Below are 27,106 nucleotides of genomic sequence, written 5' to 3'. Positions count from 1 at the left end.
AAGTATGGAAGAACCAAGAGGAAGGCCGCAAAGCTAGAAGGACTGAAAGATCGATAGACAGGTAGGATACATAAAAATGATGAAAGGATAAATGAGAAGCCAGAACAAAGGAAAGAATGTTTGGGGGGACAGATGGAAAGGAACGGAAGGATATATAGCAAAATAAATCAAGGCCACAAGCTGTCAGCCCAAGGAAGTATTTTCTGTGGTTTCTGATAGCTGGTGCCAGAAAGGGGCCTACAGACAGTAGTAGTAGTAGTGAGTCGAAGACAGGATTTCTTTCATCTGTTGTGAGGAGATTTGCAAGCAATGGAAAGGAGGATTAGCAACATCATCAACACACAGAAGGGATGTGCCAATCTCATTCGTTAAAAAAGGTGGAACTTTAGTGATTGTGCCAATCATTCCGAGAGCTGCGTGACCTGGAGTATACTCTTGCCCGCCACACTCAAAGAGAGACGGCTGAGGACATGAGTACCAACTACAGTGCAGCAAGAATTGTAGGGAAGAGTTCATGAAACAAAATTGGAGGTCTGAGCGAAAAGCTTAACGAGAGAGAGTCTCTAAGCCGAGTAAGAATGTGTCATTTTGATAGTTGGGAAGATGATACCCAAAGCATCTTGGAAAAGAAAAAAACAGTAAGGCTTTGTGAAACTGTGTACATGCTGGGATATTGATTCATAAAGTGGACTTTACCAATGTTCACTGCTTGAGATCTATTTATTTATTGGGTATTTATAGTGTGCCTATACAGCAAAATGGTGTTTCAAGGCACAACAAGACAAAGGAGGGAGGTGGGGACAGGGATGAAAAACAAAAATGGTCCTACTAGGCCTTGTGTCATTCGGATTGTGCAAGTGCAGTAACAAAAAAAGCGGGGAAGAGTGGAGGGGGAAGTGCTGGTCAGAGCAAAAGGGTCCAGGGGGTGTGCAAGTGCCAAGGGGAGGCCAGGTGGACAAGCGCCAGGGGAATGCAGAAGGTCCACGTGCTAAGTGTGAGGGACGGAGCTGGAAGGGCAAAGGGAAGCAGGCCCAGCCAGGCTAATGCATGGGAAGGGAGCCCGGAAGGGCAAGTGCAGGTAGGGGGTGGCGCGGTCAGGGGAGACCAGCATAGGGATAGACTGGACGAGGGGGGCCTGGTGTTCTGTAAGAGTCTGAAGGAACCAGGCAGCCAGTCAAAAAGAGAAAAAGGGGCCATTAGCAGGGAAGGAGGAAGAGAAAAGGAGAGTCTGCGAAGCCTACGGAACTTAAGGAGATCCGGCTCAAGTCTGAGACGGGCAGGAAGACCATTCCAGAGGGAGGCACCTGGGGAGGAGTGAAGTCTACCCCCACTCTCTGCTTGGAAAAGCATCTGATCTACAGAGAGTTGGAACTAGAAGACTGGAGAGCTCCAGAAGGAAGGTATTTAGGGAGAGAGAGTTGGATGTAGCGGGGTCCGAAGACCCAGAAAGCCTTGTGGATGATGCATTAGTCCAGCCTGGAGAGGACATGAGCTCTGAAGACATTGAGTTTCTGGGGGAAGGGGAGCAAAGGGAGAATGCCTCTGAGTGTCCCAGGAGGATAGCTCAGCGGCAACGTGTTTGCCTTGGAAGCAAGATGACACGAAGCAACACAAGTTCGATCCCCGGGTTCGCGCTTAGAAACCTCTGGCTATTTAAGCGCATTATAAACTAAGACAAAAAAAACAATTATGCAACTAAAAAACAATTCCTGTAACAGCGCCTCGATGCCTGCGGGCTGTGTGAGCGCTTCAAAAATGCAAATAAAAGAGGAGGTGCAGCCAGAGTGGGCCTTCTTGGCAAGGTCCGTAATGTGAGGAGAGAAGGAGAGAGAGGAGTCGAAGATGATACCAAGGTTTTTTGCCTCACAAGAGGGTGAGGTGAGGGGATGGGGCCAATGGAGGGCGGCCAGACTGTAGGAGAGAAAGAGAGAGCTGGGGTCCCAATGAGAAGGATCTCAGCCTTACTGGCAAGAAGGCAGAGATCGTTGGTAGAGCACCATGCCTGAATAGCAGACACACAGTCCGGAATCAGAGAGGAAGAAGAGGCGGCATTGGAGGGAAGCTTGAAGGAGAGCTGCGTGTTGTTCACCTTACACTGGATGTTAGGAAAAAAGGTGGAGATCAAATGGGCTAGAGGGGCAAGGCAGATCTTGAAAAGCCATGGTGAGAGAATTGAGCCCCGAGGGACAACACAGGTGGAGAGTGAGAGTGAGGCTCTGCACGGTGGTATCCACTCTCCGTGTCTTTCTTTAAACTGAATGAATTCACGTAAGCTCTTCTTTCCTTCCAGGAAAGGGTACGATTCCTTATGCGTGATGCCTTAACGTGAGAAACCGTCCCAGTTGTCCTGGGAATTTAACTTAAACCAGGGGTTAGCATCCACACGAACCATAGGCAAAGGCCCCATTAGGTCAACATTTCCCTCTATTGCCATGTATGCTGAAAACACTGGGGTCATCGGGTCTAAGGAAGATCTTACAATCTCAAAAGATTGGTAGTCCTTGTCCTCCAAGGACATGTCCAAATCCCTCGAGAGGGATTTGCGTAGCAGGCAATGTGTTTCACCTAGCCTGCCAAATTCGTACTTGGCTGTTCCCAACTGCTGCATTGTGTTTCTCCTAGCCTGCCAAATTGAATTTGCTTGTTCCCAACTGCTGCAGTGTGTTTCACCTAGCCTGCCAATTTGAATGTTGCTTGTTGCCAACTGCTGCAGTGTACTTCGCCTAGCATGCCAAATTCGGATTTTGCTGATCCCAACGGCTGCATTGTGCCCTGCACCTAGTCCTGCCAAAACGGTTTATCACTTAACCTAGAGGCTGTGCGGTGTCTTCATTACCTGTATGTGCTACCCTCTGTCGCCTTCCCCTGTGCCCCCCACTGCTCCCCCCTTCATGTGCATCAGTGCTTCAGACTCGTAAGTGTCCCCCCTCTGCAGCCTACCATGTATAAATCTCTCTCTCCGATTTCCTCTAACTGCTTTACTATCTCCTATCCCTCTCCTATCACTAAATCTGGCCGGAAGAATCTTAAGGAGGACATTCTGGGCTCCAACCCAGGCCTTTCTATTGCAGACCCTATATCACGGCTTCCGCCAGAGAGACTCTCACAGACATCCTCTTCTTCGTTAACTCACCTGACCTATGGACTCGTTACATGGTCAGTTGTCTCTCACCTATCGCCTCCCTCGCCTCTTCTCCCATATATGGTGGCACTAGCAAAGGCAATATCGACTCTGCATCCGCCCCAAGAAAAGAGTCTTTATCTAAGCCTGCATCTCTGCGGCATCAAACAACACGGCCAAACTTTTCAAAGTCTGCAAGGAACTGGCCAATCCTGCAGCAGCCTCTTCTTCTGTCACACCCACCCAGGACCTTTGCTTGGCCCTGGCCACACATTTCATCCCAAAAAAACAAGACATCCTTTCCTCCATCTCCTCCACAGCATATACCAATACCAGAGCCTCCCTTTGCCCCCCCCCTCCCTTTTCTTACCCTCTCCTCTCTCTCTTCTATCACACATGATGAAGTCACTAGACAAGCCCGGTCTATGAAGGCTTCATCCAAACAGGTGGACCCCTGCCCCTCAAAAACCATCAAGGACAATATTGACTCCCTCGCCCCAGCCTTGGCTGATATCTGCAATCTCTCCTTCTCCACTGGAGCTTCCACAACTGCACTTAAGTTCTCCCTTGAGCACCCTCTGCTCAAGAAACCCTCTGCCGACCCCTCCATTCTGGCAAGCTACCGCCCCATCTCCATTAATCCATTCTTGGGCAAACTCCTGGAGAAGTTGGCTATCACTCAGCTGACCCTCCACAATGAATCTATTAGATGCTTCGATGACCATCAGTCTGGCTTTAGAGCAGCCAGAGGCACGGAAACTGCTCTGCTGAACACCTGTGAAGACCTGCTCTCAAATCTTGATACTAACACTCCCTCTGTCCTCATTCTCCTCTGCCTTTGACACGGTTAACCATAACATCATGAACACACGTCTCCGAGACTCCATGGTAATCACTGGTCAGGCTCTGGCGTGGTTAATCTCTTTTCTCTCAGCCCGCCCAACCCAGGTGGAACTCTGAGCCTTTATCTCGACTACTGCTCTCTCAACCTGTGGCATCCCGCCGGGATCTAATCTCTCCCCCCCTGGTTCTTCAATGTCTATATGGCTGCCTTGGCACGTGTGATTTCCACTTTCACCTCTAACTTCCATTGCCAAGTGGATGACACGCAACCATTTTTCAGGCTACCCTCACCCGCCTCCTCGCTCATATCCGACTATCTGTCCGCCATTCAGTCATGGTGTGCTGCAAATTACCTCTGTCTCAACGCCAGCAAGACTGAGATCGTTAGCATCGGGACCCTTGCTCCCGCCTTTTCACTTTCACTCTGGTTGGCCTCCCTTGCCCATGCGCCTGCACCCACCTGCGAGGCAAAAAAAACTCATCTTCGACTCCACTCTCACCTTCTATTCCCACACTTCTGACATCTAAAAAAAAAAAAAACAACTATCAGCTACACCTCCTCAGAGGTACTCTACCTTTCCTCACTTCTCCCTGCGACAAACTGCCTCTAGAGCCTTGGTTCTCTCTAGGCTGGACTATTACAACAGCCTCTTCCTCAACCTCCCTTCTTCAAGTCCAAACCGCAAGACTTATCCTTCGCCTCAAGCCCAGGGACCGCATCTCTCTGGCACTGAAATCCCTTCACTGGCTCCCCGTGGCTGAAAGAATCAAGTTGAAGACCCTCTGCATTGTCCACAAGGCTTACTGGGGTCTGGGACCGACCTACTTGCAATGTTGCCTACCTAAATACTGCTTATCTACCTCCAACCTTCTGCAAGTGAGCCGGTTCTCCAAGCAGAGATTTGGTGGGAGATCTTTTATCCTCAGCAGGAGCCTCCCTCTGGAATAGCCTCCCTGCCGCCCTCTGTCTTGAGCCCGACTATCTTAAGTTCCGGAAACTCCTCAAGACCTTCCTCTTCGCCTCTTCCTTCGCTCTACCCTGCTAAACCCTAGCTCTCTGCTCTCTGCATCGCTTCCTCCTCCTCTTTCCAGTTTGCTAACTAGCCAACCGGTGCACCTCAGCATCTCACAGGTCCCGGCCACCCTACCAGTCCTATCTCGCACTTGCCTCAGGGCCATACGCCAACCCACCTTCAAAGCACTTAGAAATAACCAGGGAGAGTGGCTTTCTCTGCACTTACCCCAGGCTCCACCAACTGGGTTACTTGGACCTATCCATCCCTGTTATCCTCTATGCACTTGGCCGATCCAAATGCACTTGCCTGAAGATCACCAGTCTGTTCTCCCCTGTCTTCTCCCCTTAATTGCACTTGTAAAACTGCAGAATAGCTGTCAGGCCTATTTGCTGTGTCTCAACCGTATGGGATACATTACTCACCATAATTGTATTTCTGATGCTTGTATCTGCTTAGATTCACATGCTATGCATAAGCCGGCATCTAGTGGAAGCTGCAGAATATTACAGTTGTTGTTTTCGAAACTCGAAAAGGGCCGTCGATAGGGCGTGCCAGTAATACTATATCTACTATGACGTTCACTGTATCCATGGTCCTTCGCGCGTTGAGGTCCCTCAGATTGTTTTGTTTCTGACATGAGGTAGCATGAAGTGTAGCTTGAGTACAGGTGTATTAAAGCATATATGTATCAGATGAACCTCAAATAAAGCTCAGAAAACATCCATGCACCTTCTACTCCAAGGGAGGCGGGGGAAGGGTGGGTGCATGTGAATCTAAGCAGATACAAGCATCAGAAATACGATTATGGTGAGTAGTGTATCCCTTCTGAGGCTTGTGGAATCTTCTTAAATCACATACTATGCATAGATCAGCGAGCAGTGTTTGGTGAAGGTGGTGGGTTGTGAGAAGGTCCAGCGGCAAATAGATGTTTTAGAACCGCTTGTCCCACCCAAGTATCTGCTTTAGAGTGTGTGTCAATGCAGTAGTGCTGAGTGAAAGTGTGTACTGAGCTCCATGTAGCTGCTTTGCAAATGGTGTCCAGTGGGACATTTGCGATAAAGTCCAAAGTAGCTCCTGTACCCCTTGTAGAGTGACTCTTGGTGTGAAAGGCAGTGTTTTGCTTGATAAAGAGTAACTGAGCTGTATGCATCCGACTATCAATCGGGAGATGGCATTTGTGGAAATGCAGTCTCCTTCTCTGCCTGTTGCTATGTGTGTTTACACATAGTAAAGAACCGCGCTCCTTACATCTAGTGTATGGAGTTTTTTCTCAGCTGAGCCTGTTGGGTTCTGAAAGAAGGCCGGTAGGACAATGGATTGGTTTACATGAAATTTTGAAATGAACTTAAGTGAAAACCTAGGGTGTGTTCTCTATACCAATTTGTCTTTCGGGATGACAAAGAAAGGGTCTTGCACTGACAATGCTTGAAGTTCACCGACTATTCTTATGGAGGTTATAGCCACTAAGAAAGCCGTCTTGTATGTGAGGTCTTTAAGGCTTGACTCATGCATAGGCTCAACGGGGCGTCCCATGAGCTTTTTAAGTCCTACAATGAGGTCCCAACCTGGTGGTGGGTTTGAAATAGGAGTGTGGAGTCTTTTTATTCCCTCCATAAATGCCTTAATGACATGAACTTTCCACCATGGTACTTTATTGTGACAGGTGGTGTATGAGGATAAAGCCGCCATGTTAACCTTTATAGAATTAAAAACTAACCCGGAGTCTAGCAAGTGAGCATGTAATGAAGAATGTGAGATGGAGTACATTCTGTGGGGTTCATTTGTTTTGAATGGCACCAAATTATAAATCTCCTCCACTTGTCGAAGTAACAATGGCTGGTGTTTGGTTTACGTGCCTCCTTGAGGATATCCATAGACCTTTGTGGTAAATTGAGATGTCCAAACTCTATGACCTCAGGAACCACACAGCCAAGTTCAGTGAGTGAGGTTGAGGGTGTCATGTTACCCCGTGCTGGGATAGCAGATTGGTCTGGCACGGGAGCTTGAAGGGATCGCACATCGCCAGTCTGCGCAGATGTGGATACCATGGTTGTCTCGCCCACATGGGAGCAACTAGGATAAGCGTCATCTGTTCTCTGTCAATCTTGTTCACCACCCTGTTCATTAGTGGAGTTGGGGGAAAAGCATAGGCACATTTCCCTGACCAACTCATCCATAGGGTGTTCCCCATGGAGTCTGGTTGGGGAAACCTGGACGCCAAGTCTGGGCATTGATTGTTTTCTCTTGTAGCGAACAAGTCTTGCGTGGGGTAACCCCACTGTGAGAAAATATGATCTACGACATTTCTGTTGAGTCACCACTCGTGATCTTCTGGTAGAGGATCTCTGCTTAGTGAGTCTGCTAGGGTGTTGAGTTCCCCTGGAACATGTTGTGAAGTCAGGAACATCCCCAGTTTGAGTGCCCATTTCCATATTTTCTTTGCTAGTTTAGACAAATTTGGAGATTGTGTGCCCCCCTGCTTGTTTATATAGAACATTGCAGTGGTACTGTCTGTGAGAATTTGTAGCGACGGATTTGGTGTGCTTCGAAGAGTTTGATTTGGTGTGCTTCGAAGACTTGGAGCACTTTGAATATCGCTAGAAGTTCCAGAAGGTCGATATGGTTCTGTGCTGTGATGTGAGTCCACAGACCATGTGCTGCGAGATAAAGGTTATGGGCCCCCCCCACCCGGAGAGTGATGCGTCTGTTGTAACTACTGCTTGCACTGCTGGTTCGTGGAAGGGTTTTCCTTTCAACAGATTCTCCTTTGTTCTCCAGCGTAGGGGTTGAACTAGTGTTGGCGAAACAACCGCTAGATCGTCCCACTGACCACTTGCCTGAGACCACTGTTTCGACAACCACTCCTGCATCGGGTGCATGCGCAATCGTGAGTGTGGGACCAGAAAGATGCAAGATGCCATCATGCCGAGCAAACACATAGCTTTGCGTACGCTTATCTGGTGACCGGCTTGATACGGAGCTATTTGCAGCAGTATGTTTTGTATTCTACTGTAAGACTAGAACAGTTTGGTACGAGGCTTGACTTATTCTCGTTTATCGAGAAGCCCAATTGGAAAAGAAGGTTGATCGTTCTTTGTGTATTTTGCGTGCACATTTTGGGTGTTTCCCCCGTGATCAGCCAGTCGTCCAGGTAGGGGTACACTGGGATTGCCTCTGTGCGCAGATGCGCTGCCACCACTGCTAGTACCTTTGTGAATACCTTTGGAGCGGATGCCATTACGAAGGGTAGCATCTTGAATTGGTAGTGCTGGTTTGCTATTTTGAAAAGCAAGAATTTTCTGTGCCCTGGGAACATTGAAATATGAAAATAGGCATCTTTCGTATCCAAGGTTGCCATGTAGTCCCGTTGCTTTAGCAGTGGGATTGCTTCCTGTAGCCTTGTCATGCAGAACTTTTGTGGCTTGACATAGGTGTCTGCAGGGTGCAGATCTAATACGGGCGCATAGTTAGATCTTTTTTGGGCACAAGGAAGTACGTTGAATAGATACCCTTCTTTACCTGGTTCGCCGGGACGATTTCAACAGCGTCCTTCAACAGCAGCGATGCAACCTCTTTCAGCAGTATGTGCTGTTCCTCCTTTGTGGTGGTTCTTTGTTGCGGTGCATGTAGCAGTGTCACTGTAGTAACTCTATGCAATAACCGCCTGCCACGGTCGAAAGCACCCACTTGTCCGAGGTGATTCCCTCCCATGAGTGGGTGAAGTGTGTTATACGTCATCCTACAGGAGTGACATGGGAGGGGACCTGGAGTGGTTGGTCATTGCTTTGGGGATGTGGACCCACCTCTGGAAGAGGAGGATCTGCCCCGGCAGCGAGATCTTCGCTGGCCTCTCTGGAAGCCTTTTGAGAATTGTCCTTGACTGAAACCCCAGGATGAACCTTGACTCTGGTTGTACCTGGACCCCCTCCGCGAATTTTGTCCCCTGAAGCGACAAAAATGATTTCTGCCCCTTTGGCATTAGGGTTTGTTGGTGAGCTGGCCCAGAGACGTTAGAGTGTCACACTCTTCCTTTGCACTCTTCAATGCATCCTCTACTGCCTTGCCGAATAGAACATTAGGCTTGATCGACATATTGAGGAGGGTTGCTTGTGTCTCTAATTTAAAGCCTGACTGGTGCTGCCATGCATGGCGCATTATAATTGTTCCCTCTGCGATAAATCTTCCTGCATTATCAGCCACATCTAAGTTATTTTTTTTAATGCAGTTAGACAGAGCCTTGCCTTCCGCTACTGCGAGGGACATTTTGGATTTTAATGGGTCTGGGGCTGAGGCCATTAAAGTGGCTATTTCCTCCTACTTGTGGCAGTTGTAACTGGCCAGCAGAGTGGGGTTGTTGGCAATTCTTGTTTGATTTGCTGCAGAGGTGGCCACTTTCCTACGTGTATATTTTTTTGCTCTCCTTATCGGGGGGTGCCTCTGATGAAGTGAGAGGTGTACCCGCCCTTTTCCTTGTCGTGGTAACTACCAGTCAGTCCGGCTTTAATTGGCCCTGATGTAGAGGGGGTCCGAAGGCGCTGGACTGAACATTTTCTCAATGCGGGGGTTTACTGCCCGCATTAGGTTAGGGGTTTCTAGAGAGGGTTGTATTCTCCTCTGTATGGATGGGGATAAATTGGGTTACGGCTTTTTTGTCACCCAATATGTTATCGACAAAATCTTTGTCGAGTTCTGTTTCCTTTGTCTGAATTTGGAAATGATCTGCTGCCTTTAGGAGCTTGTTATTGAATTGCAGGTGGTTATCTACCAGTGAGTCTGCCACCGGCGGGTCTACATGATCTGGAGAGGGTAAAACGTAAACGTCTTCTTCGCTTCGTCATCACCGTAATAATGATCTACCTCTCCTGTGTTCTCCTGATCCTCGCAATCTGTAGTGGGGTCATAGCAATCAAATTGGTCTGGGTCCTGCTGAGGGGTGTCTTGAAGGGTGACTGGCCGGGTTCTCTTTACTGGGGGTTGTGACAATGTCCCCCACTAGCTGGCAGCGTGTGCTGAAGATTTCCTATAGCTTGAGGGTTTTGCTAAAAAAAAAAAAAAAAAAATACATTTTTTTTTTTTAAATCGACCATAAAGGACATGCGTCTCATCACTCTCGTCTATGTCTTCAGCAGACCACTGTGACAAGCTTTGGATAGTTACGGGAGTGGGAGGAAGCTGGGTTTCATAGTTGCAGACATAGTCCCCTCCCCCTGAGATACACTCTCTTTTTCCCTATGGGATAAACTGTCTTTCTCCCTATGGGATTCTTTCTCCCTATGGGATTTGTTAGCAGTGTTTCAGGGACATGTTTCTTCACAAGATGGGACAATTTCGGTGGGTTTGTCGATTTCAACATTACTGTTGATTTCTGGCGGATGGGTGAGCCGGAGCCGTGTCTCTCGGTCGGTCTTCGCCAGCAGTATTGGACACAGCGTCCAAATCGGTTTTGTCTATGTACTTTGGGGGCCTGTCGTGAGGCGATCGCGAATGCCCAGAGGGCAGGGAACTGGTGAAACTTCCCCTCGACGCCATGTGTGGTCGTGTAGACAGTGTTGCCGTCGACTTATGGCCTTGGGTTGTGTGTTTTGTGTGGGCTGACTTGTCTGTGCTGATGCCGCCGGGTTTCATCACTGTAACAGCGCTGCCAGCCCGCCTGGTGGGGTCTGGAGCTTGCACATGGGAATCCGAAGATTCCCTTTGACCCTCGTTATCAGAGAAGACGCTGATGCTGCTGTCGCTAGAAGCACCCTCCACGTCAATGGTGGCCTCGGCCTGCATAGCGTGGTGGGCCCAGCGCTTTGTTTTTCGGTCCTTTAGGGTCTTGGGCTTAAAAAGCTTGCAAGCTTTACAGTGACCCTCGTTGTGATACTCTGTGTAGGCGCTATATAAATAAACAATACAATACCTCTCTAACCTGACACGGGCAGCTCCCCCTGGGGAAGAAGGAACACATTCCCTAGATTTGTCGAAGTCCTCAGAAAATCTGAGAACATTCGTAACCTGCATCACTCAAGACTCCACCTAAAATGAGGACCAACTGTGACACACAGAAAATCTTAAAAATAATGTTTGGTTCAATTTTCATATGTGCAAGCATACCATGTTATTGTCTGGTATGTTACAATATGATTCATCACCAAGTTCGATTTTATATCTTCCCGAATACTTCATTACTCGTGTCCTTCGCCTTTTCCTCCGTGTACATCTTTAGTTCCTTTTTCTCACTTCTCTCATTTAACAATTTTTTCTCAAACTGCCTTTCATTATTTGATCTACGAGGGACTTGCATTTTAACCCAGTCCTGCACCTCATTGGGGAAGAGCTTCTCTACCCTTTTATTAAACATGAATAAGATCCTAGAGGATACAACTGCCATGCATTGGCCATCTCTGCAACCCAGACGTCACTCCTTCTGCACTAGCAGAGAATGCATGCACCCTGTTGACATCTGGAATGGCAGAGTTGAAAATGTAGCACTAGGGCAGCAGTAATCACCAAAACCATCAAATACTGTTGTCCTTTTTTGAAAGGTTGCAGAGAGAACATATAGATGGTGAGGAAGCAGTGATTATTTTTTAGCCTAAGGAGTCAACCTGAGCAACTATCTGACAGAATCAGTGTGGTATTTCTTGTATTCTACAACTCACAAAGAGCATGCTTCAATGTATGTAAATAAAGTCAAAGTTTCACTTAGATCTGTTAAGTACTCTCAAATCTCCGAAAATGCATATTGTTTTCAAACTGCAATATATGTTTTAAAGATGATGAAATATTTCGAACATATATCGGTCCTGAAAAATTGCTCTTGGCATGTAAAAAAATGGCGTGCTGTGTGCAGGTGGAGAACAAAAGGGGAGAGTTACTTTTTATGCCTGGCTTGTAACTTTGCAACTTGAAAATTGTACCCTGCATACATCTAGGGTCTATAAGTCTAGTAAATATGACATCTGTTTTGTATTCTCATGCTGCAACAATTACTATACATGACATATGACATCATCCCTGTTGGGTTTAGTAAAAAAATGAAAAAGGTTTTAATACTCTAAAAAGTGTTCTTACCTCCCGTTTCCGTCTTTCTTCCTGGGTTCGATGTAAAAGTGAAGCTTTTTCTTCCTGAAAAATAATGGTAAAAATGTATAATCAATTTGGCACTCCAAATCCTGCATGTCATATTAAGACAACTGAGATTAAGCCGCCACGGTCAGATGACAGTTTAATGGTGATTGTCTGAATTATGGAACAGAATGTTTCAATTTTATTAATCACATAAGTGGATAATATACACTCTGTTTTTGCTACTTTCTGTCAAAACAGTGCATTGTTTTCTTTAAAATGTGTTATGGCGGTAGGTTTTTAAAATTCTGTTTTTGCAGCAAATCTTTAGTGACAAATAAAAGTATTTTTACCACAGTGTTCGAATAGTTTAGTTTTGATGATATTCCTTTTTCGCAGATACATGTTAACCATTGCTTCTATAAGCTCCTCTCAAAGTGGTTAGAAATATTAAAGAACGCTCATAGCTAGTGAAGAAAACCCACCAAATATATGCTTAAAAAGGTGTGAATAATAAATAAATAATAAATAAATAAAGAATAATTCTTCCAAAAGAACATGAGTAATTTGTTCGCTCTGGTGGGAAAAGGCAGATTTCTCGCCAATTCAGTCATCCACTTTCACTGAATTTTTTGGGCAATTTTGCCAACCCTGCCCTACCTGGAACGGTCCCTGTGGAAGCCGTACAATTGGAATAGGGACTTTGTTCATTAAAATCACTATGGAAGGTAGCACGTTGTAAATTTCTTGTTAAGATTATATGTGCAGAAAATAAACAGGATACTTTATTAGCCTTGTTTGCAAAACACGCCTCTCTCGGGTATTGCAGTTCAGCTCATTTAGACTTAGCTACAACTGTAAAGTTACATTTAACTAACATCGATTTGCAACTGCCGAAGGAATCAGAGATTGGCATATTTACTGCCAAGCTAAAAACAAAAACATTGAATTGGGATTGCACCCAATCAATCGCCGCCCTATAGTTAATGTGAGTCGGAACCCCTCAAAAGTCTATTGTTAATAGCCTTTGATTCGAGTAACGGATTTGACCGAAATTTCGAAAGTGATTAAAAGTCTGTGGGCCCCTCCAGACTGCAACGTTTTGTAAAGATTTGTTAAAATAGAAAAAAATTAAGAGTCAATATTTTTTTTTCTCCTAAAGTGAAGCCTACTTACCTTCATTTTCCCGTAGACAACAAAGGTCAATTTTTGCCAAAGCGCACAGCCTAAACCGCTGGAGGGATTTGGACCAGGTCCAAAACAACTTGGGTAAGAAGCGTTGACTCGCGATCCATCCGTGGTTTGGGGTTATTACGTGCTGTAGTTAGTTTTAAATTTGAAGGAGAAGGGGGTGATGTAACGCTCACCTGATTCTCGCAGAGGCGCCGGTCTTGACTGGGCGACTACCGTATCTTCAAAGGTGATGTGTAGCACCCGGTTGGCTCTTTGGGCTGGACTTCTGTGCACTGTATGCCTGACGTGCAGAGTAAGATGTCTGCAGATAGAAAATATGGGGTTAATGAACTGGGGTTATTGGGGTGTCCCTATCTCTTTCCTCTTCTCCTCTCCTGTAGACCCCCAAAGGTTAACGCTCTCACCTTAGGTAAGTGAATGCCGAGCTCTCCATCTGCCTCGGGGCAGGGTGCTGTAACCAGTTTCTTCACTGGATAGGTAGCGCAGGCCTCTTGACTTCAGAGGACTGCTGTCCGTCGTTTACTGCACGAACGGTAAGTTTCGAGTCATTCAAATGTCTTTAAAGTCTTTAGTAATGATGTCTCTTGTTTTGCAGGGTTCCGGCGATGGCGGATGACGGGCTGAAGTGAGTTGAAGATGGAGCCCGTGTGATGAATAGAAGCGCCTGGAAGCACGTAAGTAAGCGCTTGTTGCCTGCTTCACTATGCGCTCTAACTGTCTTTTTATTTTGCAGGTACGAGTTCGGAGCGGCTGCAGGGTGCCGGAATACCCACTGGATTAGATGTGGAAAGGAGTAATGGCACGTGAGTATTAAAGTTCCCCAATGTCTTTAAACGCACCTTGTTTTGTCTTTCAGATGCGGGATGCAGCGCCGAAGGCCTCCGGAGCGTGCAAAGAGTTGGTAAACTTTTGTCTTTCAGATGCCGGAATGCAGTGTGAAGACCTCCGGAGCGCACGAAGAGTAGGTAAGCCTTTGCCTTTCAGATGCCGGAATGCTAACCTGTTCTTTCTTGTCTTTATAGGTGTTGCTGAAGACTGGATTCAGGATGGTAAGCCTTTGCCTTTCAGATGCCGGAATGCTAACCTGTTCTTTCTTGTCTTTATAGGTGTTGCTGAAGACTGGATTCAGGATGGTAAGCCTTTTTCCTTAGGCCCAGGACCGGATGCAGAAGACACGATGAGCGTTCTGCTGCAGAGGTTGCAGAATAACGCAAAGCAAGATTCATCCACTGGGTGTGGTTTAAATAGCCTCCTGTAGTGCTTAGGTGTCTCCTTCCACAGCCACGCCTAAGTAAGAAAAGAGTTCCTGGTAAGAAAAGAGTTCCTGCCTTCCAGAAGAGTTCCAGTGTTCTGAATCTAGGGAGTGGCTCCAGCCCCACCCAACAGGAAAAGTAGTTCCAAACAGAAGAGGATCAGAGGCTCAACTGGCAGGCAAGTAAGCAGCATGGTCTGCTGAAGGTAAGTCCACCCAAGCATTATGAGCCCGGCGCTTCCAGCGCTGGGACTGGGCATATTTATGAGCCTGGTGCCACTGGCGCCAGGACTGGGTCCAAAAGGTCCCAATTGGGACTGGTTGGCACTCGGAACCTGGGTTATGGATCTGCTTCCAAGGGAGTTGGGAAAACCCTGACCTTTTGGAAGCAGAGATCATGACAGTACCCCCCCTCAAGGCCCCTCCCAAACCGGGCTTCTCCGGGGGTTTTGGCTTGTCAGGAAATGTTCGGTGAAATCTTTTGATTAGGCGAGGAGCGTGGACATATTCAGCAGGTTCCCAGGATCTCTCTTGGGGGCCGTAGCCTTTCCAGTCAATTAGGTAGAATAGTTTAGATTTGGAGATCTTGGAGTCCAGAATGCTTTTGACTTCAAACTCGAGTTCTCCATCCACTAGGATAGGTTTTGGAGATTTGGTTAGTCGGGTTTGAGGTTGCACGGGTTTTAATAGAGAGACGTGGAAGACCGGATGTATCTTCATGTGCGGGGGCAAGTCCAACTTGACCGCTACTGGGTTTACTATGGTAGTGATGGAATAGGGACCAAGGTATCTTGGGTTGAATGTGCGTGGCCCTTTTAGAGATAGATATTTGGTGGATAACCAGACTTGATCCCCTACTTGATAGTGAGGGGCTTCCTTCCGATGTTGATCTGCTCCTTTCTTGTATTGTTCTTTAGCCCTTTGAAGGTGAGAAACAGCTTCCTTAAAGGCTTGGGTGATTGTAGAATGCAGGTAGTCTACTGCTGGTGTTTCAAGATCTTGGAGGGGATCCAACTCCGAGGTTCGAGGGTGACTGCCGTACAAAAGAAAAAACGGGGTTTTCCCAGTTCCCGAATGGACAGAGTTATTGTAGGCATACTCGGCTATCCAAAGGATATCTTTCCAAGTTTTTTCAGTTTGTTGCAGCATGCACCGTAAATACTGTTCCAGAGTTTGATTGGTCCTCTCGGTTTGTCCGTCGGTCTGAGGGTGGTGACTAGTCGATAGTCTCACATCAATTTGAGCAGACCGACAGCAACTTCGCCAAAAATGAGAAATAAATTGACTACCTCGATCCGAAATTAGAACCGAAGGAAAACCGTGCAGTCGGACGATGTTTTCGAGAAATTCTCGGGCCAGAGTTGCTGCTGTTGGCAAGCCTTTGAGCGGAATGAAATGCGCCATCTTGGAGAATAAGTCCACGATTACTAGAATCGTATTGTATCCGGAGCATGGAGGTAGATCGGTGATGAAGTCCATAGAAAGCGTATGCCAAGGGCGAGGTGGGATGTCAATAGGGCGTAAGAGGCCTGCTGGTCTTTCCTTTTGACTCTTGTTTTGGGCGCATACTCCACAGGACATTATAAAGTCTCTGATATCTTTTTTCCAAGACGGCCACCAGAAGTATCGCTTGATCTTTTCTGAGGTCTTGGATATACCGGGATGACCTTCCATTAAAGAGTCGTGATAACAAGAGATTACTTTTTTCTGTAAATCTGTGCTGGGTAGGTATAATCGTTCTTGGAAATACAATAAGTTGTCCTTTACTGCAAAGTCCTTTCCCTGCAGATGCCAATTCTGTATGTCTGCTGGAGTTACAAGTTGCCTGGCTTTATCCTTAACTTCCTCTATGGATTCTGTGGCGATTACACCCAGAATTCTTTGTTCGGGAATGATTGGTACAGGTTTAGGGTTGACCAAGTGTTCTTCCACTCCCATCCGAGAAAGGGCATCGGCTTTACCGTTCTTTGTACCAGGTCGATAGGTAATTATGAAGTCAAACTCGGCAAAGAATAATGCCCAACGGAGTTGTCTAAGGATTGGGCTTTTGCGGTCTTCAAATATTGCAGGTTTCGGTGATCCGTAATCACAGTAACGGTGTGTCGGGCCTCCAGCAGATAATGCCGCCAAGCCTTAAAGGCAGACTTGATAGCCAGAAGTTCCTTGTCAGTAATCGTGTAATTGATTTCAGGAGGCGAGAATTTGCGGGACCAAAATGCCACGGGATGCAACTGATTGGTTACCGGGTCCTTTTGTGATAGAACTGCCCCCATGGCAAGGCTTGAAGCATCAGTTTCCACGATGTAGGGGAGTTCGGGGCGAGGGTGTTTTAAGATTGGTGCAGAGATAAATTTAGTCTTCAAATCCTGGAAAGCTTGTTCCGCCTCGGTAGACCATTCAAAACGTTTGTTTTTCTTTAACAAGGCAGTGATGGGCTGGACTATTCGAGAGAATTCGGGGATAAACCTGCGGTAAAAGTTAGCGAAGCCTAACATGCTTTGCACACCTTTTACGGAGGATGGTGATGGCCATTTGAGAACTGCATCGACCTTCTTTGAATCCATACGCACTCCGCCAGGTGATAATATGAATCCCAAGAATTCAACTTCAGTCACGTTGAAAACACATTTTTCCAACTTAGCGAAAAGTTTGTGTTGACGCAATCTTTCGAGGATCATTTTCACGTGTTTCCGATGTTCAGATTCCGATGAAGAATAAACGAGGATGTCGTCAATGTAAACAACAACACATACATCTATGAGCTCTCTGAGGACATCGTTCATAAAATATTGAAAGGCGGCCGGGGCATTGCAAAGTCCGAAGGGCATGACCTGATATTCAAATAGCCCATACTTGGTGCGGAAGGCCGTCTTCCATTCATCGCCCTCTTTTACTCGTACCAAGTGGTAAGCTCCTCTAAGATCCAGCTTTGTATATATGCATGCTTTTCTGACTTGGTCCAGGAGTTCAGGGATCAAAGGTAACGGATATCTATTCTTAACGGTGATCTGGTTCAGGGAGCGATAATCGATACAAGTTCTAAGGTCTCCTTCCTTTTTTGGAAGGAAGAACAAAGCTGAAGAAGCAGGGGACTTGGAAGGACGAATAAACCCATTTGCCAGGTATTGATCCAGGTATTGTCGAAGGTGAAGGTTCTCAGGCTCGGTGAGGGCATAAATTCTACTACAAGGAGGAGTAGATCCAGGTATCAGGTCTATCTGGCAGTCATAAGACCTATGAGGAGGTAGAGAGTTAGCCTGATCCTTCCGGAAAACATCTTGGTATTCTAGGTATTCGGGAGGTAACTGGGGAGTCTCTGAAGAAATTGCGGCCAGTGCAACACCAGGTGGAGGGTGACAAGTAGAGACACATTCTGGAAACTGGACCGTTCTTGCTCGCCAATCGATCAGAGGATTGTGTTTCTCTAACCAAGGTATTCCTAGAATAATCTGAAACTGAGGGGCCTTGATCACATCGAACACGATCTTCTCATGGTGTCCATCTTGACTTACTAGCGTCACCTCTTGAGTGGTATGCGTTACTGGCCCGGAGGCTAGCTCCGTACCATCCACCGTAGTAATGACGTCCTTTACAGCCTTGGGACAAAGAGTTAGATTCATCCTCAAAACCATTTCATGATCCACATAATTGCCGATGGCACCGCTGTCGACGTAAGCTTCAATTGCATGTAATCGATCCGGATTATCAGGGCTAATGAGGACCATAGGTATCACGAAATGCGAGGTCACGGAACTGGTTTTCACGCTCGGCAAGAGGACCTCTATTCTTGTCGGGCGAGGTCGTTTCCCTGCTCAGAGTTCGTAACTTTGGTAACTGCAGCTCCTACTGCCTTCTTGGCAGGTTTCACCGGACAGTCTCGAAGAAAGTGCCCTGAGTTTCCGCAATATAGGCATAATTGCAACTGTTTCCTCCTTTCCCGCTCCCTTTGTGTTAGAGGACCTTTCAGACCCCCTATTTGCATGGGTTCCCCGGAGTCTACTCCTTTGGAAGGAGTTGGCGGTTTGGAAAATACTCGAGCATCAAACTTGGAACGATCGGCCTTCCTGTTCTGCAGCCTGTGATCTATTTGAACGACCAAGTCTATATAATCCGAACAGTCTTGTGGGGGATTCACTACTTGGGCTAAAACGTCTTTGAGCTCTCCACGTAGACCTCTATAAAACAGCGTAATCCTTTTGTCCTCAGGCCATTGAGTTTCCACTATTAGTCTATTGAAAGATGCAATATAAGCCAAAAGGTCTTGATTACCCTGTCGCAACGAAAGAAGCTCATTGTCCAAGGCCTGCCCCTGTGAATGTCTTGCGAACAGTTTTTCCATACTAAGCTGAAAGGCTTGAAAATCATGGAGAACCGGATCATCTTGATTAACTAGAGGGATCGACCAGTCTGCCGCATTGCCACTAAGGTACGAAAGTACAAAAGCTACTTTTGCTTGATCAGTTGGAAAGGCTGCTGGCCGGCATAAGAAGTGCAACCGGCACTGATTGATAAATACTGCAAACCTCTTTGGGTCACCAGAAAATCGTTCGGGCGGAGCCAGAGGTACATTCCCAGGTAGGTTGATCTGCACTGGATTCATAGAGGATGTTGAAGGAAGATTTGCCCCTGATGCGGGTAACGGGGTCTGTCCGGCTTGTGACTGTAGCACTTGTCTAGCAAGATTGTCTGTTCTCTCCTTGGAAATAATTAGTTCCCTTCTTAGAGCATTCGTTTCCTGACGAGCTGCATGCACTTCTGCCCTTAGTTCCCCAAGTAACCGGGCTAGGGGGTCAGTATCCGAGGTTTCCATAGCGCCTGGGCGAGAGTTTTGCGGTAGGCTTTGCGTTCTGTAATGCTCACCTGATTCTCGCAGAGGCGCCGGTCTTGACTGGGCGACTACCGTATCTTCAAAGGTGATGTGTAGCACCCAGTTGGCTCTTTGGGCTGGACCTCTGTGCACTGTATGCCTGACGTGTAGAGTAAGATGTCTGCAGATAGAAAATATGGGGTTAATGAACTGGGGTTATTGGGGTGTCCCTATCTCTTTCCTCTTCTCCTCTCCTGTAGACCCCCAAAGGTAAGTGAATGCCGAGCTCTCCATCTGCCTCGGGGCAGGGTGCTGTAACCAGTTTCTTCACTGGATAGGTAGCGCAGGCCTCTTGACTTCAGAGGACTGCTGTCCGTCGTTTACTGCACGAACGGTAAGTTTCGAGTCATTCAAATGTCTTTAAAGTCTTTAGTAATGATGTCTCTTGTTTTGCAGGGTTCCGGCGATGGCGGATGACGGGCTGAAGTGAGTTGAAGATGGAGCCCGTGTGATGAATAGAAGCGCCTGGAAGCACGTAAGTAAGCGCTTGTTGCCTGCTTCACTATGCGCTCTAACTGTCTTTTTATTTTGCAGGTACGAGTTCTGAGCGGCTGCAGGGTGCCGGAATACCCACTGGATTAGATGTGGAAAGGAGTAATGGCACGTGAGTATTAAAGTTCCCCAATGTCTTTAAAGGCACCTTGTTTTGTCTTTCAGATGCGGGATGCAGCGCCGAAGGCCTCCGGAGCGTGCGAAGAGTTGGTAAACTTTTGTCTTTCAGATGCCGGAATGCAGTGTGAAGACCTCCGGAGCGCACAAAGAGTAGGTAAGCCTTTGCCTTTCAGATGCCGGAATGCTAACCTGTTCTTTCTTGTCTTTATAGGTGTTGCTGAAGACTGGATTCAGGATGGTAAACCTTTGCCTTTCAGATGCCGGAATGCTAACCTGTTCTTTCTTGTCTTTATAGGTGTTGCTGAAGACTGGATTCAGGATGGTAAGCCTTTTTCCTTAGGCCCAGGACCGGATGCAGAAGACACGATGAGCGTTCTGCTGCAGAGGTTGCAGAATAACGCAAAGCAAGATTCATCCACCGGGTGTGGTTTAAATAGCCTCCTGTAGTGCTTAGGTGTCTCCTTCCACAGCCACGCCTAGGTAAGAAAAGAGTTCCTGGTAAGAAAAGAGTTCCTGCCTTCCAGAAGAGTTCCAGTGTTCTGAATCTAGGGAGTGGCTCCAGCCCCACCCAACAGGAAAAGTAGTTCCAAACAGAAGAGGATCAGAGGCTCAACTGGCAGGCAAGTAAGCAGCATGGTCTGCTGAAGGTAAGTCCACCCAAGCATTATGAGCCCGGCGCTTCCAGCGCTGGGACTGGGCATATTTATGAGCCTGGTGCCACTGGCGCCAGGACTGGGTCCAAAAGGTCCCAATTGGGACTGGTTGGCACTCGGAACCTGGGTTATGGATCTGCTTCCAAGGGAGTTGGGAAAACCCTGACCTTTTGGAAGCAGAGATCATGACAGGTGATCCCTTCCCCAAAATGATAGTTATATCTCCCATGGTGCATTGCAGGATCATGGTTTTCAGAAATGAAACGACCACCATCTTGTTTTCTCTCGATGCGAGAGATATTTGCGGCTATAGCAGAGGTTATGGGAAAAAAACGCAGTAAAAAGTTATTTGCAGGTCAAAAAACATACAAGTGCCATCAGGGTAGCAGTGGGAGGATGGCTAGAAAGCATTGAATGAAATTTGGGAGTAGGAGGGGGTACAGGGACCGAGTTTGCAACACAAAGCTTTCTGAAGCCTCTGTTATAGCCGCGAATAGCTGACATCTACAAGCAAACTGCGTTACAGATGTACTGTGTGTTCTGGGATGAAAGGGAGAGGGCAGGGGAGGTGAAGAGGCTGTCTAGGGAGTGGGGAGAGCTGGCACAGATGAGGGGGCACTTGGTGATGGCGGGGGGCAGTAAGCATTTTGTTTTCTGGCTGTTTTGCCCATATTCGTGGCTATATCCAATGTTATAAAGGACTACAGACAACCTCGGATATGTGTAGTTCGGTACCCGCGGTTGAATTTTTGTAAAACATTTTTGGGGAAAGATATTTTTATAACTATAATGACTTCGGGGGTGAAAAATCACTGCCGGTAACTTAATTGCCATCCAGGGCTCCCATTCATGCAGCAACCAGGAAAGACTCTGCTTAGTTTCGAAGTGAGGAAGGGGGCCAGCCTCCTCAGGCCATGTTGCCTGATAAATGAGTCAAACTTACAAGACCACATAGAGGAATGAGCCGGCCCTTTTATTGCATTGAAGCTAAGCAGGGTCAGCCCTGGTTACTGTATGGATGGGCATCTGACTTATCTACTTTTTTTTAAAACTCTGCTACTGTCAGTCCTTGAAGGTTTTGCGCTCAGAGCCAATTCTTTGCCTTTTGCCGAATTGCATTGTGGTATTTGTAGTCTCCTAGTTAATAATAAAAAATAAACAAAATAGTTATTTTTACAGCAACCGTGGGTTTCCCCTCCCTGCAGTAACTGGGACGAACCCTGCTTAGCTTCAAAGTGAGGAAGGATCCAGCCCCCATAGGCCATCATCTGCATTTTTATAAAACAGAAAAAATGAAATAAAAAGAAACTCACTTTTATGCTGAACACTGCTATCAGAGAACCCTGGCCTTAAGGAGTTTGAGACGCAGCACTTAACCATTATGCTACAATGATGTTATTGTTTGGATTTTCACGACTTTCATACCTAGCCTTTTATCAGTGAACATATAAAATTATAGGCTAAGTACGTAATGTATGCCCCATGAAGCAGCAAGCCGTTGTGGCCTTGTTGTGGTTAAATGCTGGGCCTCGAACTCTGTTCAAGGCTGTATGATTTTTCTTTTATTTAACTAATTGAATTTAATTAAAAGAAAAGTCTGTGTCCAATCTGTCTGCCTGTTTGCTTGAATAAAGTCTTTTAAAAAAAAAGAAAGGCAACGCAAGTTGGAGGTGGCGAGGTTTGCTGCAGTGCAGTCCTGTGATCTTATTTAGCATGAGGTCATTTAGACGTGTCTGCAATGTCAGCCACGTATAAACATCCCTTGCGCCAAAATGGCTTTTGTGCCGAAAAGGGAGCGCCGGAATGGGCGTGCCAAAATGATGGCCCCGAAAAGGGGTGTATCGCTTCAAGAACACTGCTTAACCAAAGTGTTTGCTCCATGGCAAATAATTTAATCTCACTGCGCATTGCCTAAAACATTGTGAGTTCTCAAAGCCTGCAATCCGAAGGCCATGGCTAATGGCCTGGTAGCGTTTTAAAATGAACAGTGGGCCCGGCCAAAGGCCATGCCCACTGACCATGGCCGAAGACCATGCTAGTGGTCTGGAAGCGTTCTGAAACTCTATGCAATAACAAAAGCCTTGAAATTAAAGGAAAAACCTTTAGTTGCAGGGACGTTAAGGTGAGCAATACTTTGTAACAAAACCTTTGAAATTAATTTGCAGGGACCCTAAGGTGAGAACTTAATGCAACAAAACCCTGGAAATTCAGCTAAAGCCACCTTAACTTTGCGCCCCATGTTGTGCAGACTATGACCACAATGACGACATCACAGATCACATCACCAATGACATCACTAATTACATTACAACAGTAACTGGCATTAAGCATGGCCTTCAGCCATGGTTAATGAGCATGGCCAAATGTATTTTAACACATGAATGGGTACTAGTCATGGCCTTCAGTTATGGACAGTGATCACAGCTTTCACCCATGTTCACTGAATATTTTAAAACAATAACAAGCTACCAGACTTTACTAGTGGATGCAGCTTTCAACAGTGTCCACTGTATTTTATATACACTGAACAGGCACTAGCCATGGACTTTAGCACAATACTGGCCAGCGGCCACAATCTTTGACTGTGCCCACTATATATTCTAACATGTAAATGGGCCACTAGCCAAGGCCTTTGACCTTGATGATCAGTTTTTATATCTTTTGGCCATGTCCACTGTACATTTTAAAATAATAAAATGCAATAAGCAATGGCCTTCAGCCGTCCCCACTGTGTATTATATACACTAACCAGCCCCACAATACTAGCCAGTGGCCACAGCCTTTGGCTGTGCCGACTGTATATTCTGACATATTAATGGGCACTAGCTGTGGCTTTTAGTCCTAGCCACTGACTAAAGCTTTCAACGTTGCTCACTGTATATTTTAAAACAATGGCAGGCTACTAGCCATGGCTTTTAACCATGCACATTGGTATTTTTTAACACTAAACGACCACTAACTATGGCTTTTAGTGCTGGCAAGCGAGCCCAGCCTTTGTCATGGCCAAGTCCACGGCCTAAATTGTTATTACGGTAATCAAAGTTTTTCATGAGCTAACTTATAAATGATGTTATGTCTAATTCCATTATTGATGTAATCAGTCATATACAATGCAATTAGTGTTGTCACCAGTGATGGTATCCCTGATGTGATTTGTAATGTCATCAGTTTTCCCATACAACATGTATTTAGTGATGTCATCAGTGATGTGATCTGGGATGTCATCATTGTGGTCATAGTCTGCGCAACAGGGGGTGCAAAGTTAAAGTGGCTTTACCTGAATTTCCGGTGTTTTGTTGCATTAAGTTCTCATCTTAACGTCCCTGCAACTTTTTTCCTTGAAAATATATATGCACAATACTGATATATAGCAAATATTGTACTGTGTTCTAAATTGTAAACATTGTATTGTGTGTGTTATGTACTTGAATTATCATAATATTTTAAATGTGGGTTTAAATTTATAGTGCAAAAGGCTTGGTTAAAGCCATATGCACTCAATAAATAAATAAAAAAGAAAAGAAATAGTGCCCTACTACCAGACTATACGGATTATGGCAAGACATACTGTCCTGTTCCCATAGACCCATACACATTTATTTACCAGATGCGAGAAGAGGCCATATTCCCAGGAAATCACCAAGATCCCTCGGAAAAGGCAGGAGGATCTTGCCTCTTTAGGAAACCTGCATAGGTGTCCCATCTGTTAGTGAGGAACTTCACAGAATATGCTAACCACAGAGGAACTTCACAGAATATGCTAACCACAGGCTAGGGGGTAAGCCTTAAATACCCTACTGAAAACATTTTGGAACCGCGAGGTACCATACACTAGGAGAGACCCAAATGGAAAAAACACACATGACCCATAGACCGAGATCCTGAGCGAAGAATCCACTCTGTGGGATTCTGCAGGTCAGCAGGGATCTTTGTGGGCTCTCACTGAGCAAACCAGAGGATGTGCTGCGAGGATGACGCAAGCATGGAGTGAAACAGCATAGCTGACGTGGAGTCATGTGATAACAGCACAGACCGTGACATGGAAGACGCAAGTGAGGACACAAATCATAGATGGCCACAAAGGCTTATAATCACAGACCTGCACCAACTAAGACAAATGAAACCCTCGAGACAGAGAGCCCATCATATGGAAAGAAAAATAAACGGAACCACTAAGGTGGCCTCAGAGGAGAGGCCTATGCAATGTCCACGAGATGGGAGACCTATACAAGATCGGGGGGAGTTAAGCAAGGGGGTGAAGAAGTCAGCCAGGAGCAAAGATGAGAACAGCAGAGGCAGGGCATGAACCAGGTCCGACTATACCAGCAAGCAGTGCTTAAGATTTGAGAGTCCTGGGAAAGCCAGAGAACCTGGCCAAGCTGTTGGCTAAGAGAGCTGAGAAGCACACCAGGCTAGAATGCTTGAGATGCTTTAAAGACCTTTGACAGTGAGATGGACACTATATCCCTGGACAGTGAGCTGGGCACTATTGGCCTCATTAAGAGTTTGGTGGTGTGGTGAATTGGCAGTATTACTGTTAGCATCACTTTTTTTGGGACTAATGGAATTACTGCCATATTTACTGCACCACCAAATGCCAAGTGGGACCTTGAAGTGAAGGCAAAATTACCACCCATGGTAAATATCCCCAATGCAGTCCTACAGAATCCAAAAATGGGTATTAACACTGCCAGTGCGACCACTCGCAATCTAGAAGTAATTCTGCTAGCCTGAATGGAGGTAACAGGAATAGAGTTTGGTGACATTTCTGTGGAATTAACACAGTATTACCACCAAACTCAGAATGAGGCCTACTATCTTTGAAGAACGAGCTGCTCACCATATTCCTTTCAATAGAAACAGATGAGCGAGGCGCTGTACTCTTGGTTGAATTTGTTTTTATATTGTGTTTTAGCGAACAAAAGTAAGCTTTTCACAAAAAATCATTTTTCATGAAAGGAAAAATAAAAAAGGAACATACAAGCATACAGTACACAAGAGAGAACATTACAAATGCATTAGTTACATCTAATTTGAATACAGAGAAGTAAAAAAGAAAAATAGTCATTTAATAGCATTTCATTAAAAGTATATCCAAATACCTAAAACTCAGTTAATTTCCCTAAAAAGACACAGAACGGTGCCGGTGCTTCTGTGAAAGTCTGCGGGCGGGTGCCGTTGCGCCTGGCAAGTCAGACCTGCCGGGCGGGAGGGCAACCACCCCGCCGACTTGTACTTTGCCGGTCTGGAAAAAACAGTGCTGGTAAGCTTACCGGCACCGATGTTTCTGGACCGGCGAGGTTGTAATAAGGCCCAATGTGTTTAAGTGTTTCCCCCACTTTGGCCATACTGAACCTACAATCGGTGTTAGTTACTAACTTGTCCCAATTGGACCTCCGTTCAAGGGTGGAAAATTGGTTCAAGCGTAAGTAGAGACTGCAGAATTTCGGACAAGGAAACAAGGAGACATACAGCGTCGGTTTGCTTTCTTCTAAATTTTGCGTATTACATATAAAGAGATAGGTTTCCCAGCAAGTCTGGTGTTCAGCCCAGTCTGCTACGAACTATTTCCACTTAGCTGCCCACGGAGCTACCTTCAGCTCCTCAACGCAACGAGAGATGGGCGCTATATCCCTCTGACTGTGACTGATGCAAAGAACAAAGCTAGGAGCTATGTCCCTGTGTCTGAAGCAAAACAGCGAGCTGTGCGCCATTTCACTATAACTAGAATTGGGGCAAAAATGCGAGCACCGCGCACTTACCCTGTAACCGTGGCAAAGTCGCGTGCTTGGCATTATTTCCCTGAGAATGTGTTGCGAGAAAAGATCTGAATTGAGACCACTATTCTCAGCAGAGAGTGAACCCTGCCACCTTATAGTTTAACCAATACTGACTTCTTTTGTTTAGATCATTCCAAGACAGGAATACCCTTTTTAGCTGTTGGTCACGCCCTACGGCCCAGGGACATCACATGACCAAAATAAAAGGGTTAGCAGATGTGGCATCACACATCTAACATCACATGAAGTGGTGGCACATAACCTCTCATCCAGATCACATGGTCACATCATATCCCACTTGTCCCTGATGACATCACAGGAAATAAGGTTAAGTTTAATATAATTACAACAAGTTAATAAAGTAGCCAAATTACTGTTTTGAGTTACCAACCATAGTTTACTATGGCGCTGCCTTTAAAAGCCATGACTGGGTTCATGATATGACAGGTTATACCCAGAAACATGGGTCAAGGGCACCGACTTCATATGCAAGTAGAGTACTGCATACTGTACCATACTTAGGTTCTCATGGCAATTAGAGCCTTACTCACCAGGCATAGTCATTTGCAAAATCAAACACGACATTATCCAAGTGGAAAGCTCACAAATAAAGTACAGACCTCTGACATTACATCAGCCTGCACTTCACAAGTTTGAACATTGAAGACTTAGCATTTCAAACCTTCCTAGGTTGGTACATTGTGTACCATAAAACGAA

The 27,106-nt window shown here is 46.1% G+C and overlaps 1 protein-coding gene across 1 annotated transcript in view; it reads right to left on the bottom strand.

Moving 5' to 3' along the window:
- Window positions 1-27,106, bottom strand: part of UBE3C (ubiquitin protein ligase E3C) — a 2,658,557-nt gene that overhangs the window by 2,366,300 nt on the left and 265,151 nt on the right. Inside the window, exon 3 of the mRNA XM_069647972.1 lies at window positions 12,037-12,090. Within this exon, the coding sequence (XP_069504073.1) occupies window positions 12,037-12,090 (54 nt within the window). The remainder of the gene's footprint in view (window positions 1-12,036; window positions 12,091-27,106) is intronic.

Source organism: Ambystoma mexicanum, chromosome 2q (genome assembly GCF_040938575.1).
Source record: "Ambystoma mexicanum isolate Mex_15411 chromosome 2q, UKY_AmexF1_1, whole genome shotgun sequence".
NCBI classification, from domain to species: Eukaryota; Metazoa; Chordata; class Amphibia; order Caudata; family Ambystomatidae; genus Ambystoma; species Ambystoma mexicanum.
Note: the sequence above shows the minus strand (reverse complement) of the source record. Positions and strands in the feature narration are given on the sequence as shown.